Source organism: Balaenoptera physalus, assembly GCF_965194825.1.
Source record: "Balaenoptera physalus genome assembly, chromosome: 5".
NCBI lineage: Eukaryota > Metazoa > Chordata > Mammalia > Artiodactyla > Balaenopteridae > Balaenoptera > Balaenoptera physalus.
The window spans coordinates 47390081-47409321 of record NC_138884.1 but is presented as its reverse complement, the minus strand read 5'-3'; the positions used below and the strand labels follow the sequence as shown (position 1 = coordinate 47409321).

The following is a 19241-nucleotide window of genomic DNA, read 5'->3' as shown; positions in this document are numbered from 1 at the left end:
TAGGCTGATCAATGACTAGTCCAAGATCACACGGTTTAAGAAACCAGAATTTGAGCAAAGATATTCTCACTTCAAATCAAATCAATGTTGCATGACCCCACACTGCCTCTCATGATGGAGAGAAATTAGGACTAACCTAACAAAGTGTACTTCCTAATAAACTTTGCTGGGGCACACCATCAGGGCTTGTCCCTAACACGTACCAAGGGTCTGTCAGCACTGATAGTCGGTACTGTCAGAGGGATACAGGCTCCAGGTAAATTTGAAGTGAAGGACCAACTTGGATGCAGGAAGACTGGAGAGGACTACTGTGATATTGTGGTTTTTAATAAGAAATACATCTTTGGTCTTCATTCCTGTTCTTGGCACAGAGCTCCTAAAATCTTTGGAATTTCTTACATGGTAAGAGCGATAAAGGTGTCTTGTTATTCATAACAAGCCCCTCTCAACTACAGAGGAGTGTATGCTAATGAAGTGACTTTTTGGAAAGCCCTTGAGGGTGCTGGTTGCCAGGGGAACCAATCTTTGATTAGAGGGTTGGAACTTTTAGCCCCAGCTCTCAGACTTCCAGGGGAGGGGAGAGGGGTTTGGAGACTGAGTTCAATCACCAATGGCCAGTGATTTAATCAATCATGCCTATGTAATCAAGGCTCCATAAGAACCCAAAAGGACAGGGTCCAGAGAGCTTTTGGGTTGGTGTGCTGGGAGGGTGGCCCACCCCAAACTCCACAGGTTCTGAACCTCACCCTATGTACCTTTTCATCTGGTTGTTCATTCGTATCCTTTAATAGCCTTTGTAATATATCAATAATCTAGTAAGTAATCTATTTTCCTGAGTTCTGTGAGTCACTCCAGCAAATTAATCAAACCTAAGGAAGGGGTCATGGGAACCTCTGATCTAGTTGGTCAGAAGCACAGGTGACAACCTGGTCTTACAACTGGCATCTGAAGTAGGGGAGGGAGGGCAGTCTTGTGGGACTGAGCCCTTAACACGTGGAATCTGAAACCGTCTCCTGTAGACAGTGTCAGAATTGAGCTAAATTGTAGGACACTGTATGGGCAGGCTCCCCAAGATGTCTGTTCTCTTGTTCTCTGTACATTCTCTGCTCGACCAGTTCCTGCTTCACCTACATTTTATTCAGATGACTGACCTTCCCTAATCAGTAAATGCCTACATACTTGCCCTCGCCCCAGCTAGTGATTGTTCTAAGCTTTAGATCAGAATATCTCCCCTGTGATAGCTTATCAAAGGGGTGGTGGGAGGCTGTGCTCCTCTGCTGGTTTCCCTGGTAACCAGTGAGCCAACCTGATGTCAATCCCCCCTATAACTGGTAACCTCCCCCTCCCCCCATCCCCTGCCCTGGGAGCGAAGACTGGTGGGCTGTCACTCCAGGACCTTGCTTCAGACATGTAAGATCCCCCTATCCATTAAACCATTGATGTTTCTGTCACTGACTCTGGGCTCTTTCTTCGGTCTCTGGACAAGCACAGGGCTTGCAGGCCTGCAGCGTGCAACCCAATGGACCCCCAGCTGGTGTTGCAGAATTGCTTGGTGTGGAAAAAAGCTACCACACATTTGGTGATCACAAGTGACAGACAGTGTTCTGTGAGTAGACAGAAAACAGGGGAGTTTTTCCTTTACAACTGCTCATGAGAAGCAAGTCCACAACAAAAGGGAACATAAAAGAGGGGCAAGAGGAGAAAGCGTGCGAGTGCACGAAAGCTTAGGATGGTGCAATTTTGCAGAAGTCTGTTCCCGTAATTCGCTACTCCTTTTGTCAACTGAAAAAAAATGCACAACGTGAGCGTTGTGAGTTAAGTTTTATTTGGAGCCGAATGAGGCCTATAGCCTGGGAGACAGCGTCTCAGATAGCTCTGAGGGACTGCTGCGGAGAGGTCGGAGGGGAGGTCAGTAATACACGGTTTTAGTGAAGGGGGCACGTGCCATCATGCACACATTTTGGCAGAAGGTTGCTGCTGGTCACGAGGAGCAGACGCCTCCGTTAATGATTTTAGTGCTTTTCTAGGTATAAGAAGATGTAAGACATGCGGCTCATAAAATCTTCTAAAAAATATCTAACTCTCTGAAGGCCTGTTCTGCCAGCGTTTCCCAGAGCACACAGTGCCACATTCCTGATCTCCGGCCTGCACTCCTTTCAGGGTGTGTTGGAGGTCAGCGACTGCAGTGGCCGGTGACTTCGTTCTTGTAGAACCAAACAGCGCGCAACAATTTTTAGTTGGCGTGGTCATTATCACGGGTTCCCTCATTTGTTTCCCTGTCTTGTGTGGAGACCAGGCACCTGTTTAAAACAGTTCTTACAACCATGTTACGTTCCCTAACGCCAAGAGAAGAATCTGTACGTTTTACCGGTTCAGTGAATCCCTTCCCCCAGGGGCCTCTGCAGAAATTCTGTTCTTCAAAGATCAACAAGTCACTTGGTCTAAATTGCCTCACTTGCCCATGAAGCAGAGTGCCTCAAAACAGCCTTCCAAGAGCAACCTCCAGGCTACTTACACCAAGTTTTTCCTTTCAGACCACAGCCACGTAAGACCCTGCATCGAAAATGCAAGCTCCATCTCCGGTGGTCATTGTAACTCAGCCTGGAAGTGGTCCGGTTCCTCAAACCTCTAACTGGCAGACGGGCATGTGTGACTGCTTCAGCGATTGTGGCGTCTGTAAGTGCTGGGAAAAGTGCCCCCGTAACTGATGCGGAGGTGAATTACCAAAGACCAAATCCTTCCCTCATTCCTCCCTTATTGTGTAGTAAACGTTCCCCACTGATGCCAAAGTACCCTGTGTGTCAGGCAATGCTTTGTTAACAGAAAAAGCCTGTACGGGATTGTAAATTAATTCTTCTCCACCCTTCGAAGAATAGTTTTACTCCTAAAATAAGTTCTGGAGTTAAGATAACAGGAAAAAAGCTAACACTCTACACTCTAACAATGAACAGACTTGGCCTAATGACTATAAATAGACCATACATCATATTAAAAGACACATTTCAAGTTTTACTTGATTAAAAAAAAAAAGACTGCTCTTGTTACACATAAATTAAACTCATTATTTTATAGTTTACACTGTGCCCAGTAAACAAGGGATAATTTTCATCCATGGTTTCAGCATGAGCTCAGAGAAGAATTATTTTATTTGTACATTTAACTTTGTTATACACCTAAGAATAAAGAATTCTACAGGCAATTAACTTCTCATTGGGTAAAATATCTCTGACTCTCCTTGTTTTTTGTTTTGTTTCTTTTATGAGAGTTCTCAAAGTAAACTTGGGAGAGAGAAAGTTTGTGAGAAGATGGGGGTGTCAGAGAGGTCAAATGCTTAGTTCTCAACACCAAGCAGGAAACAAACAAACCTGCCTATATAACAAATTTTGCTCTGAGGTTTTTGTTTTCCCCCCCACCCCCCACCCCTGCCTCTTTGAAGTCTACACAGTGTTCTGAGACAGGAAAGGAAACCTTGTTAACCTTTAACTTATCAGTGGAATTGAAATTTGAAATCGAGTTAATAATTACATTGAAAAGCATAAAGGGGGGCTTCCCTGGTGACGCAGTGGTTAAGGACCCGCCTGCCAATGCAAGGGACACGGGTTCAAACCCTGGTCCGGGAAGATCCCACATGCTGCAGAGCAACTAAGCCCGTCGCCACAACTACTGAGGCTGTACTCTAGAGCCTACAAGCCACAACTGCTGAAGCCTGGGTGCCTAGAGCCTGTGCTCCGCAACAAAAGAAGCCACTGCAATGAGAAGCCCACGCACTGCAACGAAGAGTAGCCACTGCCTTCTACAAGTAGAGAAAGCCCAAGCGAAGCAACGTAGACCAAACACAACCAAAAATAAAGATAAATAAATTAAATATTTTTTAAAAGTAGATTGTAAAATAATATTTAAAGTAATATTAAATATTAAAAATAATATTTTTTTAAAAAAGCACAGAGGGAAAGAATTACCTAGGAAATGGAACAGTTGGGTTTATTGATTTGCTCTCATTATCCTACTGGATGACCTGGGGTGATGACTTACACTTCTCAGGACATTAGTTCAACATCTGCATATCATAGTGATAATGAAACCACAATAATAAAACCTTCTAAAGATGAACATTCTAATCCCCTAACCCCTAGTATTGTTACTCGAATAAGTGAATTACAAGTCCTAATATGAGCTTAATATCTTCATATAGAATTTCTTAATTGTAGATCTGACCAAATCATTCTCCCTTCTTAAAACATTTCAGAGCTTCCTCATGACTTCCATGACCCATTCTGAGCACTCGTACTTCCTCATTATCCAGTCTCCAACTCGCCTTGGGTCCAGCTTCATCCCCATCCCATCCCTGGCTCCAGCCATGTTGAATGAAAACCAGCCATTGTCGAGACATACCATGTTATCTAAAGAGGCTCTTTTCCCTTTCCTCTACCTATAAAATTCCTAATCATCCTTCAATATTCAGATCAAGCGACATTTCCTTCCCAGAGCACTGGAGGCCCCATTTGTGTGAGTGACTTCTTGGCATCTTGAGTAGGTTTCTGTTGGAGAACTTTTCATATTATCTAACTTCCCCTCTAGACTTCAGACAGAGGCATTGTCAGTACTGAGGATAATCTCTGGAACATGGCTAGGTTTCAGTGAATCATTCAATACATGGATGAAGGCAGTACTACAAAAAGAATACAGACTTTCCAAGGTGTGGTTATTCCGGAAATGATTGGGTGGGGAGAAGGGAGAAGCTGATGCGATGCTGAGCAAAAGCAGTGAAGATGGACTTGGCAGCAGGATGTGTGACAAAGGCCCCAGGATTTGGACCGCCATTCATGAAAGCACACTAACTTTCAACTGTGGTGGGGGCAGAGTGGAGTAATTTGTACCTCTGATTTCATGTGTCCAGGTCTCTGTGGCATATTTTGCTTCACGTGTCTTGCATGTCAAGTTGCATCTGATATGAATGAATGCTGTCTGTGTGGAACAAGTGTTGCAATGAGGACCCTCTACAGGACTCGATACGGCATCCCGGTGAGTCTCTTACAATACTGTATCATTCAAGCATGCGCCCACGTTCAACATAATTGTTATAAACATGGAGACAATTTGATGGTACCCATCATCTGAATTTGATTGGTAGGAGTTTCCTAGCATCTGCAACCTTGTATTCCATTACTGTAGCAATAGATCCTCTGGTTATGGGACCTCCTTCTACGTTTCTGTGAAAACCTTAGAAAATAAACAACTCTCATATTTGCAATGTATGTCATACAGTGGAAGAGGATTGTTCAGAGCCTACTATGCCCCAGGTACATTACGTATGTTACATCATTTAATCCTTACACCATCCCTGTAAAGTAAGTAGGCCCACCAGGCAGAATTCCTTCTTACTCAGGGGAAGTCGTTCTTTCTCTATTAAGGCCTTCAACTAATTAGATGAGGCCCACCCACATTATGGAGGGTTACTCTAAGTCTACTGATTTAAATGTTAATCTCATCTGAAATATTATCTTCACAGAAACATCTAGAATAGTGTTTGATCCGATATCTGGGTACTGTGACCTGGCCAAGTTGACACATAAAATTAACCATCACAGGGAATATCAATAAATAGGCAGAATATTTTAGGAACTTATTTTATTCCATTGAAATTATTTTATTTTTTCATTTGAAAATATTTCTTACTTTTTAAATTATACAAAATAATACATATATAGGTAATTTTATGACAAATTCAAACACAGAGGTATATAAAATAAAAGGTGAAAATCTCTACTCAGTGATAAATTCTATTAGTAATTTGGTGGTCTCCTTCCTCAGGTTTTTTTTTTCCTATGCCTATAATGCATATACATATAGATTAGATGTACCTATAGCTATAGATCTAGACATATGGGGTCTGGGATTTGCAGGGCTCTTTTATCACTTTTTTTTTTTTTAAATGAGTTCATACTATATTGTAACCTGTTTTTTCCACTTAATATATGGTAGACCCCCTTTATGTCTGTAATACAGATTCTTTTTAATGTCTGCATAGTATTCCATCATAGAGATAATATACTTAATCACTTCCTTATTGATGAAAGGTTAAGTGATATTGCAGTTTAAATAGTTGTACGTATATGATCTTGTACATGCACTGGTATTTTTGTAGGATGGTGTACTAGATTAGATTGACAGATCACAGGATATGCACATTCAAAATTTGAAAAATACTGTCAAGTATCCCTTCAAAAAGATTATATCAATTTATAATTTATTAATATTATAAGTGTGCCAATATAATATTTTTTTCATGTTGCCTGTCAGAGAGGCAAAAATGATATTTCCTTGTTGTTTTAGTTAAATTTTTATTAGATAGATCAAGCAACTTTTTGAAAATTTATTGTCCTTTTGCATTTCCTCTATAAATTATCTGTACATATACTTTGTTCATTGTTTTATTGAGTTGTTTGTCTTTTCTAATTGATTTGTAGGAGCTCTTTATTTATTACGCTATGACTATTTAACATGAAAGTTATCAACTTTTTTAAAGGCTTAGTACATAATCAATTTTTTTAAATGCTCATTAGGAGTTTGAAAAATTAATAACAGTCTGAAACTAAAACTTTAGTTGGTTTTGACAAAATTTGGAAGATTGGAAGGAAGAGGAAGAAATAAAGATATTCTAAAGGCTTTGTCTGGCATTGATAGATAAATACACATTTTTTTATAAAAAGAACATTACAGAGGTATAACTGACTTACAATAAACTGCATATATTTAAAATGTACAATTTGATAAGTTTAGACATATGTATATACCTGTGAAACCTCACAGTCAAAATAGTGAACATATTCATCACCCCCCAAATTTACTCGCATCCCTTTGTAATCTTTCCTTCTTTCCCCTCCCCTCTTCCCCAAGTAACCACCAATATGCTTTCTGTCACTATAGATTAGTTTTCATTTTCTACCATTTTATGTAATAGAACTGTACAGTGTGTAGCTTCTTTCATTCAGTTTAATTATTTTGGGATTCTTCAAATTGTTGTGTTGTGTAAACTTACAATGTGTTAAGAGGGTAGATCTCATGTTAAGTATATATTTTTAACCCAAACAATAAAATTAGAAAAAAAAAGAAAATATTTGAATGGCAAGTAAGCACATAAGAAGATGTTTAACATCATCAGTCATTAGAGAAATGCAAATTAAAACCACAGTGAGATACCACTACACACCTATTGGGTTAGCTAAAATTAATCAGCCTAAACCACACCAAGTGTGAGTGGATATGGAGGAACTGAAACTCTCATGCACTGCTGATTGGAATGTAAAATACAGTTTCTTAAAAAGTTAAATATACACCTACTTTTTGGCCCAGCCATTCTGCTCCTAGATATTTACCCTGCAAAAATATATATCCATACCAAGACTTGTACACAAATGTCCAGAGCAGTTTTGCTTGTAATAGCCAAAAACTAAAAACCACCCAAATGTCCCCCAGCAGGTGAATGGATAAACAAATTGTCACCTATCCATATAATAGAATACTACTCAGCAATAAAAAGGAATGAACTATTGATACCCACAACAACGTAGATGAATCTCAAGATAAATATAATGTTAATAGCCAGGACATGGAAGCAACCTAAGTGTCCATCAACCGATGAATGGATAAAGAAGATGTGGCACATATATACAATAGAATATTACTCAGCCATAAAAGGAAGCAAAATTGAGTTATTTGTAGTGAGATGGATGGACCTAGAGTCTGTCATACAGAGTGAAGTAAGTCAGAAAGAGAAAAACAAATACCGTATGCTAACATATATATATGGAATCTTAAAAAAAAGAAAAGAAATGGTTCTGAAGAACCTAGGGGTAGGACAGGAATAAAGACACAGATGTAGAGAATGGACTTGACACAGGAAGGAGGAAGGGTAAGCTGGGACAAAGTGATAGAGTGGCATGGACATATATACACTACCAAATGTAAAATAGATAGCTAGTGGGAAGCAGCCACAGAGCACAGGGAGATCAGCTCGGTGCTTTGTGACCACCTAGAGGGGTGGGATAGGGAGGGTGGGAGAGAGATGGAGGGAGGAGATATGGGGATATATGTATATGTATAGCTGATTCACTTTGTTATAAAGCAGAAACTAACCCAACATTGTAAAGCAATTATACTCCAATAAAGATGTTAAAAAAATTTTTTTTAAATATATAAGGTTAAGTTGTGGGTAAAAATTTAAGGGTCATTGCTAATAGAAATTAGTTGTGGAATATCTAAAACTACTAAAGGGAACAAAAGGAACCAGGAAAGGTCTATTCAGCCAAAAAAAGAAAAGAAGGAAAAAATACCATTCGATGAATACCAAAAGTAAAATAATTTGGCTATCTCATGGGTGGGAGTGATTTAGATTTCTCAGCTGTGCTAAAATGTCTTTACCTTTTATTATTTCTTTTAGTGTGTTTGTGGTGAGTCTTTGAGAGTCTGACCTCTTACGCGATAGGTGAATAGCTGTCCCACTTATCTCACCCCTCTTCTCTTCTGGGGCCCCAAAGCCCACATTAGGGTCATCTGTTAAACTGCTCTGCAGGCAGTGTTCCAGGCAAGGCCACAGCTGGCAGCTCTGGGCTGGCCCAGCTGCTCAAGCTGGCATCAGTTAACCACTCATCTTTCATTCCCCAGCCGGTTCTTCCTCCTTTCTGAACTGAGGGGTTTTGGTTTGGGGTTTATCTAATACCGTGCCTATGACTATGTTAGGTTTCATGTTCCTTAGCTCTGTTTTACTTTCTCCATCAATGTAATCCCATCTGCTTCATTTTTTTTTCCAAAAATTGCTCATGATTTCTGGCTCACTAAATCCCCCCAGCCCTGTTTTCTAGTACAGCTTTCATTTTAGTTAACAAAGCTCTGCAAGCACATAGTTTTTAAAATTATCTAATTTATAAGGTTTGTTAAGGAAAATAGTAATCCCCAAACTTCTCTCCCCTACCTCCTCTTTCCCAAGGCTGATCTTTGGGTGTTTACCTCCGTATCTCCAAATGGTAGACTTGTATTGCTACTTTTTGACTTTTCAGTTCGGGGCATTTCTCTGGACTTCCTACTGTGGAAGATGAGAATTTAGTTCTGTTTTCTCCCCCTTCCCCACCATGGACATGCACCCTACTCCTACCCCACTCCTTCCAGTATAGTTATATATAAATTTGGTTAAATCCATATTTAGTATGTATATTATGATAGCTCTGCTTGCTCTTCAGAGTTGAGTTGAATCGTGTAGTGAACTATGATTGCCTTTTCTACTAAACTTTGTTTTTCCTACTATTAATAATGCTTGGCTTTTTCCTTAGGAGTTTTTCATTTACTTAAGAGTAGTGCAGTCCCAAACTCTTTCCCAGTTTTCTAAATCTCTTCCCCAAACATTCAATACATCAGACATTCTATCATTTTCATCTCCTTGATGAAATCACTCCCTGACCCGCTACCCTTTGAACTAGATTCTTTTCACTCCTGGTGCTCTGCTTTTGCCCTGAGATCTCCTTGCCATGACTGGAGATTCCATTAACCGCTCCCCCATGTTAGTCTCTGGTTTCTTATACCTTTCTTGGTTTGCTCCTTCATTTTGGTGGCGGCATCCTCTAGTAGCTTCCTGAGAAAGGGAGCGGGTAGAGGAGAAAAGAGATTTTACTTCCTGAAACTCCTTATTTTACCCTCATATTGATAGTTTGGTTAGATATCTTCTATTTTCAATATCACAATGTATACGAAAACATTTGATGTCATAAAAAGAGACAGGAGCTATATAGAGAAATCAACTAACATTTTCGTGAATGTATCCATCCAAACTCCAAATTCAAAGGATCAATGCCTTCTGCTTCTCTTCAAAATGTCTTGAAAATTCGCAAGTCTTAATTCCCAAATAGGTGGATTTTACATTTCTGTTTCTTTTATATTTTCAAACAGGGATCCATTTGTGATGACTATATGGTGACACTTTGCTGTCCTCTGTGTTCTCTTTGCCAAATCAAGAGAGACATCAACAGAAGGAGAGCCATGCGTACTTTCTAAAAAAACAATGGTAAGTCTTAAAATCTATGAATGTTGAGAAATATAATCAAGGGCTTTGTAAACTAAGCATTATTTTGAATAATAATTCAATAATAACAATTATTTAAGTCTCTCAAATGTTATCTTAATATAAAGATTGACTTTGATATCTTCAAATGAAGAAAGCTTGTTTGGGCTGCCATAACAAAATAACATAGCTTAAACAGGTTAAACAACAGGAATTTATTTCTCATAGTTCTGAATGCTGGGAAGTCCAAGAGCAGGTATGAGCCAGTTTAGTTCCTTGGTGAGGATGCGCTTCCTAGCTTGCAGTTGGCCACCTTTTTGCTGTGTCCTCAAATATTGGAGAGAGACAGAGAGTTTTGGCCTTTCTTCTTATGAGGACAGTATTCCCATCGTGGGGCCCTCACCTTCATGATCTCATCTAAACCTAATTACTTCCCAAAGGCTTCACCTCCTAATACCATCACACTGGGGGTTAGGGTTTCAACATATGAGTTTTGTGGCCAGGGGGACACAAACATTCAGTTCACAAAAATAACTCTATATTTTGAAACTATATTTTAGCAAATAAAGGGATGGTGACTTCTCTAGACTTCTCAGAATTCTGATGGTCTATTAATGAAGCACCACTTGCAAAATACAAGAGTGTGGTGAGATACAAAAGAATTGGAAAGCACTTTCCCTGCTAATACAAACAAATTGATGAAAGAAACTGGTAAATAATTATAAAGTAGTAGAGCAAATGAAAATTACATTATGTAATATTTGGATTAATTGTGGCATAATGCATCTATCAATAATGAGGTGAGGTTAAACAGGAAAGAGAAGGTGAACTTTGAAAGAGGTGGAATGGAATACAGAATATTTGGAAATGTTCTGTAGAATGTCATCATCTGAAATTCAATCAAGTCATTTCCAACTCATTTTTCCAAGATTCTCAGAATTAGCTATTGAGGATATAGTAAAGTAGAAATCAACATGATTTTGTCAGTCGTCTATAGAATGTGTCTTGAGTATGGGAAGAAAACATTAATTTTCCCATTTTTTGCAAAAATCCCACTTCCTTTCTCAAGTGAATGAGAACTCTGTATAAGTTAACAAACATAACTCTTGGAAGATATGTTTTCAAATATTCATGCATTTAGCAAATAATGTCTCAAGTACCTAGTACCATGCAGGACACTGTTAGGGACTATGGTGAATGAAGGGAAATAAGCTGGTCCTCTTCCCCTTAGAGACTTTATACTCAAAAAGAAGGCATTAGAAAAACCCTCAAATAAAATGCAAACTTTGACTAATGCCTTTAGATGAAGTGCTATTTTATTCTCAGAGGAAAGAAAGATGATATCCTGTGAGAAGTGTAAATGAAAGTTTCTTGAAAGAAGTGGTTTTAATTCTAAAGAGGAAGTGAGCATCAGGGTCACAAGAGGAAATAGATGGCACTCAAACTGTGATAATACAAAGATTTAATGAAGACCACTTACACAGGTGTTGGTGGGAGGTACAGGGAAATGACAGGGGATTGTGCAACAACAGCTGAACCGTTACCATCCCTAGGCCTCGGGAGGAGGGGAGAGAGCAGTTACCTGCATCCCAAAGGAGAAAGCTGTGTGACGGCTGCCCTGAGAGGACCTGAGCAGCCTGGGGCAACCCCTCAGGAAGGAAACAAGGGAAGAACTACCCTGACCTCATTTTCTGATGTCCTTCTGGGCTTCCCATTGGTTGAACCCACCAGGAAGACAGAGAGAAGGACAGTATTGCTGGGGTCCACAGGTCAGCCTCCAGAACACAGGGCAGGGCAGACAGTGGTAGAAATGGATTGGATGGGGCAAACGGAAGATTTCTGACGCAAGATGAATAGAAATGGGTGTTGCTTCTCATCAGCAACATTAGTGAAACTATAGAGGCAAAAAAAGGAAAAAACATCTTTATGAGCTTAGGTTCAACTTGGCAGGAACATATGGTATAAGTAAGAAAATAATGAGAAATGAAAGATTTTAAAAACTGATTTGGGGCCTTGGCATGCAATGTAGTGAATACTGGGCTAATGATTTGGCCTTTTATTTGGTAAGCACTAGGGAGTTATTGCAGGCTATAAAGGAGTAACATATGTAGACTTATACTTTAGAAAAATTAACCTGGTAATGGCATGTGGCACAGACTGGAGAGGATGAGGTCAGAAGCAAAGATTTGGCCTTACACTATTTCAACACTGTTTATCTAAATAAATGCATGAGACAGTTTGGATAAAATATCTACCCACACATATATAATAATAAATCCTGGCATTTGAGCTTTTTTTTAACCTCAAGGAAATTATCTCACTGATATTTTGAGCTGGTTTGACATAACATATCTTGGTGGTCCCAACTCCTGCTCATCAACTTGGACCCTACATTATTCATTGACAATAAAACTTTAGATATACAAATATCTGAAATGGGAGAATAAAGAGATAAAGATAAAAGAATAATGTGATTTACGTTAAAAACAGATTGAGACAAAGGGATACAAGAATGAACTGAAAAAGTTCCCAGTAGCCAAAACTGGAACAATTTGAGCAACAAGATAAGGTAGTATTGGATTATAACCCAAAGCATAAAATAAATATCTGAGTATCAGTCCATACTGATATGTATGTAATGGCAATATTATTCATTACTGTGACCAACCTATATGTAAGAATAAGTTTTCTTCAAAAATACACTAATGCAGGGACTTCCCTGGTGGTTCAGTGATTAGGACTCTGCGCTTCCAATGCAGGGGGTGCAGGTTCGATCGCTGGTTGGGGAACTAAGATCCCACATGCCGTGCAGCGCTAAACAAACAAACAGATCAGTGTGGGAGACCTTCAAGATGGAGGGGGAGTAAGATGTGGAGATCACCTTCCTCCCCACAAATACATCAAAAATACATCTACATGTGGAACAACTCCTACAGAACACCTACTGAATGCTGGCAGAAGACCTCAGACTCCCCAAAAGGCAAGAAACTCCCCACGTACCTGGGTAGGGCAAAAGAAAAAAGAAAAAACAGAGACAAAAGAATAGAGACGGGACCTGCACCTCTGGGAGGGAGCTGTGAAGGAGGAAAAGTTTCCACACACTAGGAAGCCCCTTTACTGGCAGAGATGGGGGGTGGGTAGTCGGGGGGAAGCTTCAGAGCCACGGAGGAGAGCGCAGCAGCAGGGGTGCGGAGGGCAAAGTGGAGAGATTCCCGCACAGAGGATCGGTGCCGACCAGCACTCACCAGCCCGAGAGGCTTGTCTGCTCACCCGCCGGGGCAGGCGGGGGCTGGGAGCTGAGGCTCAGGCTTCAGTCGTCGCAGGGAGAGGACTGGGGTTGGCGGTGTGAACACAGCCTGAAGGGGGCTAGTGCGCCACAGCTAGTCAGGAGGGAGTCCGGGAAAATGTCTGGACCTGCCAGAGAGGCAAGAGACCTTTGTTTTGGGGGTGTGCGAGGAGTGGGGATTCCTTCCCAGTGTGCCCACAGAAGGCAGAGCACTGCCTAAGCAAGCTCCAGAGATGGGCATGAGCCACGGCTATCAGCTCGGACCACAGAACGGGCCTGAACTGCTAACACTGCTGCTGCTGCAACCAGGAATCCTGTGTACCAGCACAGGTCACTATCCACACCCTCCCTGGGAGCTTGTGCAGCCCGCCACTGCCAGGGTCCTGTGATCCAGGGACAACTTCCCCGGGAGAATACACAGCATGCCTCAGGCTGTTGCAGCATCACGCTGGCCTCTGCCGCCTCAGGCTCACCCCACATCCCAATTATGACTACCGTACCCCTCCCTCCCCCTGGCCTTAGAGAGCAAGAGAGCCCTAATCAGCCGCTGCTTTAACCCCCAGCTCTCTGGGCAAGGAACAGACTCCTGAGGGTGGCCTACTCACAGAGTCGGGGCCAAAACCAAAGCTGAACCCCAGAAGCTGTGTGAAAGAATAAGAGAAAGGGAAATTTCTCTGTGCAGCCTCAAGAGAAGCAGATTAAATCCCCACAATCAACCTGATAAACGCTGCATCTGAAGAATACCTAAATGGACAACGAATGTTCCCAAATTTGAGGTGGTGGACTTTGGGAACAACTGTACACTTGGGGTTTGCTTTCTGCATCTAATTTTTTTCTGGTTTTATGTTTATCTTAGTTTAGTATTTAGTGCTTATTATCATTGGTGGATTTGTTTGTTGGGGTTTGGTTGCTCTCTTCCTTTTTTTTTTTAATATATATATATTTTTTTTTACCCTTTTCTCTTTTTTGTGAGTGTGTATGTGTATGTCTCTTTGTGTGATTTTGTCTTTATAGGTTTGCTTTTACCATTTGTCCTAGGGCTCTGTCTGTTCGTTTTTTATTTTTGCTTTTTTCTCTCTTCCTTTTCTTCTAAGCTGTATGGCTGTCAGGATCTTGGTGCTCTGGCCGGTCTCAGGCCTGAGCCTCCAAGGTGGGAGGGCCAAGTCCAGGACATTGGACCACCAGAAACCTCCCGGCCCCACATAATATCAATTGGTGAGAGCTCTCCCGGAGATCTTCATCTCAACACTAAGACACAGCTCCACCCAATGGCCAGCAAGCTCCAGTGCTGAACACACCATGCCAAACAACTAGCAAGATGGGAACACAACCCTACCCATCAACAGAGAGGCTGGCTAAAGTCATACTAATTTCACAGACATTTCAAAACACACCACCAGACGTGGCCCTGCCTGCCAAAAGGACAAGATACAGCCCCACCTTATTTTTGATAAAGGAGGCAAGAATATACAATGGAGAAAAGACAGCCTCTTCAATAAGTGGTTCTGGGAAAACTGGATAGCTACATGTAAAAGAATGAAATTAGAACACTCCCTAACACCATATACAAAAATAAATTCAAAATGGATTAAAGACCTAAATGTAAGGCCAGACACTATTAAAATCTTACAGAAAAACATAGGCAGAACACTCTATGACATAAATCACAGCAAGATCCTTTTTGACCCACCTCCTACAGAAATGGAAATAAAAACAAAAATAAACAAATGGGACCTAATGAAACTTAAAAGCTTTTGCACAGCAAAGGAAACCATAAACAAGACCAAAAGACAACCCTCAGAGTGGGAGAAAATATTTGCAAATGAAGCAACTGACAAAGGATAAATTTCCAAAATTTACAAGCAGCTCATGCAGCTCAATAACAAAAAAACAAACAACCCAATCCAAAAATGGGCAGAAGACCTAAATAGACATTCCTCCAAAGAAGATATACAGATTGCCAACAGACACATGAAAGAATGCTCAACATCATTAATCATTAGAGAAATGCAAATCAAAACTACAATGAGATATCATCTCACACTGGTCAGAATGGCCATCATCAAAAAATCTACAAACAATAAATGCTGGAGAGGGTGTGGAGAAAAGGGAACACTCTTGCACTGTTGGTGGGAATGTAAATGGATACAGCCACTATGGAGAACAGTATGGAGGTTCCTTAAAAAACTAAAAAAAGAACTACCATATGACCCAGCAATCCCCCTACTGGGCATATACCCTGAGAAAACCATAATTCAAAAAGAGGCATGGGGCTTCCCTGGTGGCGCAGTGGTTAAGAATCCGCCTGCCAATGCAGGAGACAGAGGTTTGAGCCTTGGTCCGGGAAGATCCCACATGCCTCAGAACAGCAAAGCCCATGCGCCACAACTACTGAGGCCCGCGCGCCTAGACCCCACGCTCCACAACAAGAGGAGCCACCACAGTGAGAAGCCTGCACACCGCAATGAAGAGTAGCCCCCACTCGCCGCACCTAGTGAGAGCCCACGCACAGCAGCGAAGACCCAACACAGCCTATAAATTAATTAATTAATTAATTAATTAATTTTTAAAAAAAGAGTCATGTACCACAATGTTCACTGCAGCACTATTTATAATAGCCAGGACACGAAAGCAACCTAAACGTCCATCAACAGACGAATGGATAAAGAAGATGCGGCACAAGTATACAATGGAATATTACTTGGCCATAAAAAGAAACGAACTTGAGTTATTTGTAGTGAGGTGGATGGACCTCGAGTCTGTCATACAGAGTGAAGTAAGTAAGAAAGAGAAAAACAAATATAATATGCTAAAACACATATATATGGAATCTAAAAAATAAAAAGGTTCTGATGAACCTAGGTACAGGACAGGAATAAAGATGCAGAGGTAGAGAATGGACTTGAGGACACGGGGAGGGGGAAGGGTAAGCTGGGACGAAATGAGAGAGTAGCACTGACATATATACACTACCAAATGTAAAATAGATAGCTAGTGGGAAGCAGCTGCATAGCACAGGGAGATCAGCTCGGTGCTTTGTGACCACCTAGAGGGGTGGGATAGGGAGGGTGGGAGGGAGATGCAAGAGGGAGGGGAGGAGGAGGAACCAAGATGGCGGAGTAGAAGGACGTGCTCTCACTCTCTCTTGCGAGAACACCAGAATCACAACTAGCTGCTGGACAATCATCGACAGGAAGACACTGGAACTCACCAAAAAAGATACCCCACATCCAAAGACAAAGGAGAAGCCACAATGAGACAGTAGGAGGGGCGCAATCAGAGTAAAATCAAATCCCATAACTGGTGGGTGGGTGACTCACAGACTGGTGAACACTCATACCACAGAAGTCCACCCACTGGAGTGAAGGTTCTGAGCCCCACGTCAGGCTTCCCAAGCTGGGGGTCCGGCAACGGGAGGAGGAATTCATAGAGAATCAGACTTTGAAGCCTAGTGGGAATTGATTGCAGGATTTCTACAGGACTGGGGGAAACAGAGACCCCACTCTTGGAGGGCGCACACAAAATAGTGTGTGCATTGGGACCCAGGGGAAGGAGCAGTGACACCAGGGGAGACTGAACCAGACCTACCTGCTAGTGTTGGAAGGTCTCCTGCAGAGAGGGGGGTGACTCTGTTTCACCGTGGGGACAAGGACACTGGCAGCAGAAGTTCTGGGAAGTACTCCTTGGCGTGAGCCCTCCCAGAGTCTGTTATTAGCCCCACCAAAGAGCCCAGGTAGGCTCCAGTGTTGGGTTGCCTCAGGCAAAAAAACCAACAGGGAGGGAACCCAGCCCCACCCATCAACTGTCAAGTGGATTAAAGTTTTACTGAGCTCTGACCACCACAGCAACAATCAGCTCTACCCACCACCAGAGCCTCCCATCAAGCCTCTTAGATAGCCTCAACCACCAGAGGGCAGACAGCAGAAGCAAGAAAATCTATAGTCCTGCAACTTGTGGAACAAAAACCACATTCACAGAAAGATAGACAAGATGAAAAGGCATAGGGTTATATACCAGATGAAGGAACAAGAAAAAACCCCAGAAAAACAACTAAATGAAGTGGAGATAGGCAACCTTCCAGAAAAAGAATTCAGAATAATGATAGTGAAGATGATCCTGGACCTCGGAATAAGAATGGAGGCAAAGATTGAGAAGATGCAAGAAATGATTAACAAAGACCTAGAAGAATTAAAGAACAAACAAACAGAGATGACCAATACAATAACTGAAATTAAAACTACACTAGAAGGAATCAATAGCAGAATAACTGAGGCAGAAGAACGGATAAGTGACCTGGAAGACAGAATGGTGGAATTCACTGCTGCAGAACAGACTAAAGAAAAAAGAATGAAAAGAAATGAAGACAGCCTAAGAGACCTCTAGGACAACATTAAACGCAACAACATTCGCATTATAGGGGTCCCAGAAGGAGAAGAAGAAGAGGAAGGACCAGAGAAAATATTTGAAGAGATTATAGTCGAAAATTTCTGTAACATGGGAAAGGAAATAGCCACACAAGCCCAGGAAGCGCAGCGAGTCCCATACAGGATAAACCCAAGGAGAAACACACCAAGACACATAGTAATCACATAGTTAGAATGGGCATCATCAGAAAATCTACAAACAACAAATGCTGGAGAGGGTGTGGAGAAAAGGGAACCCTCTTGCACTGTTGGTGGGAATGTCAATTGATACAGCCACTATGGAGAACAATATGGAGGTTCCTTAAAAAACTAAAAATAGATTTACCATATGATCCAGCAATCCCACTACTGGGCATATACTCAGAGAAAACCATAATTCAGAAAGACACATGCACCCCAATGTTCATTGCAGCACTCTTTACAATAGCCGGGTCATGAAAGCAACCTAAATGCCCATGGACAGACGAATGGATAAAGAAGTGGTGGTACATATATACAATGGAATATTATTCAGCCATAAAAAGGAACGAAATTGAGTCATTTGTTGAGACGTGGATGGATCTAGAGACTGTCATACAGAGTGAAGTAAGTCAGAAAGAGAAAAACAAATATCGTGTATTAACGCATGTATGTGGAACCTAGAAAAATGGTACAGATGAACCGGTTTGCAGGGCAGAAGTTGAGACACAGATGTAGAGAACAGACATATGGACACCAAGGGGGGAAAACTGTGGTGGGGTGGGGATGGTGGTGTGCTGAATTGGGCGATTGGGATTGACATGGATACACTGATGTGTATAAAATTGATGACTAATAAGAACCTGCAGTATAAAAAAACAAACAAACAAAACAACTAATACTAAACTTTCATTGGGTTATTTGTATGGATATATGTTCATATAAATGTTTCAGACATTAAAAAAAAAGAGGGAGGGGATATGGGGATATATGTATACATATAACTGATTTACTTTGTTATACAGCAGAAACTAACACAACATTGTAAAGCAATTATACTCCAATAAAATGTTAAAAACAAACAAGGAAGGGAGAATAGACAAATCTCCCAGAAATACAGTATTTTAAATAATTTATGTAGGTACACCTACCCCAAGGAGATAGAGTATAATTAACCACCCCTTAAGTGTGGGTTTGCATAGCAACTTTCTTTCAAAATGTATAGTATGAGGGCTTCCCTGGTGGTGCAGTGGTTGAGAGTCTGCCTGCCAATGCAGGGGACACGGGTTCAGGCCCTGGTCTGGGAGGATCCCACATGCCGCGGAGCAACTGGGCCTGTGAGCCACAACTACTGAGCTTGCGCATCTGGAGCCTGTGCTCCGCAACAAGAGAGGCCACGATAGTGAGAGGACCGCGCACCGCGATGAAGAGTGGCCCCCGCTGGCCACAACTAGAGAAAGCCCTAGCACAGAAACGAAGACCCAACATAGCAATCAATCAATCAATCAATAAAATAAATAAA

At 41.4% G+C, this 19241-nt stretch overlaps 1 protein-coding gene across 1 annotated transcript in view; it reads left to right on the top strand.

The window, feature by feature from the left end:
• LOC309661713 (placenta-specific gene 8 protein) overlaps positions 1–19241 on the top strand; it is a 31746-nt gene that overhangs the window by 11520 nt on the left and 985 nt on the right. Inside the window, exons 2-4 of the mRNA XM_082463672.1 lie at positions 2535–2676; positions 4898–5022; positions 9940–10054. Coding sequence (XP_082319798.1) covers positions 2565–2676; positions 4898–5022; positions 9940–10044 — 342 coding nt within the window. The 5' untranslated portion in view covers positions 2535–2564 and the 3' untranslated portion in view covers positions 10045–10054. The remainder of the gene's footprint in view (positions 1–2534; positions 2677–4897; positions 5023–9939; positions 10055–19241) is intronic.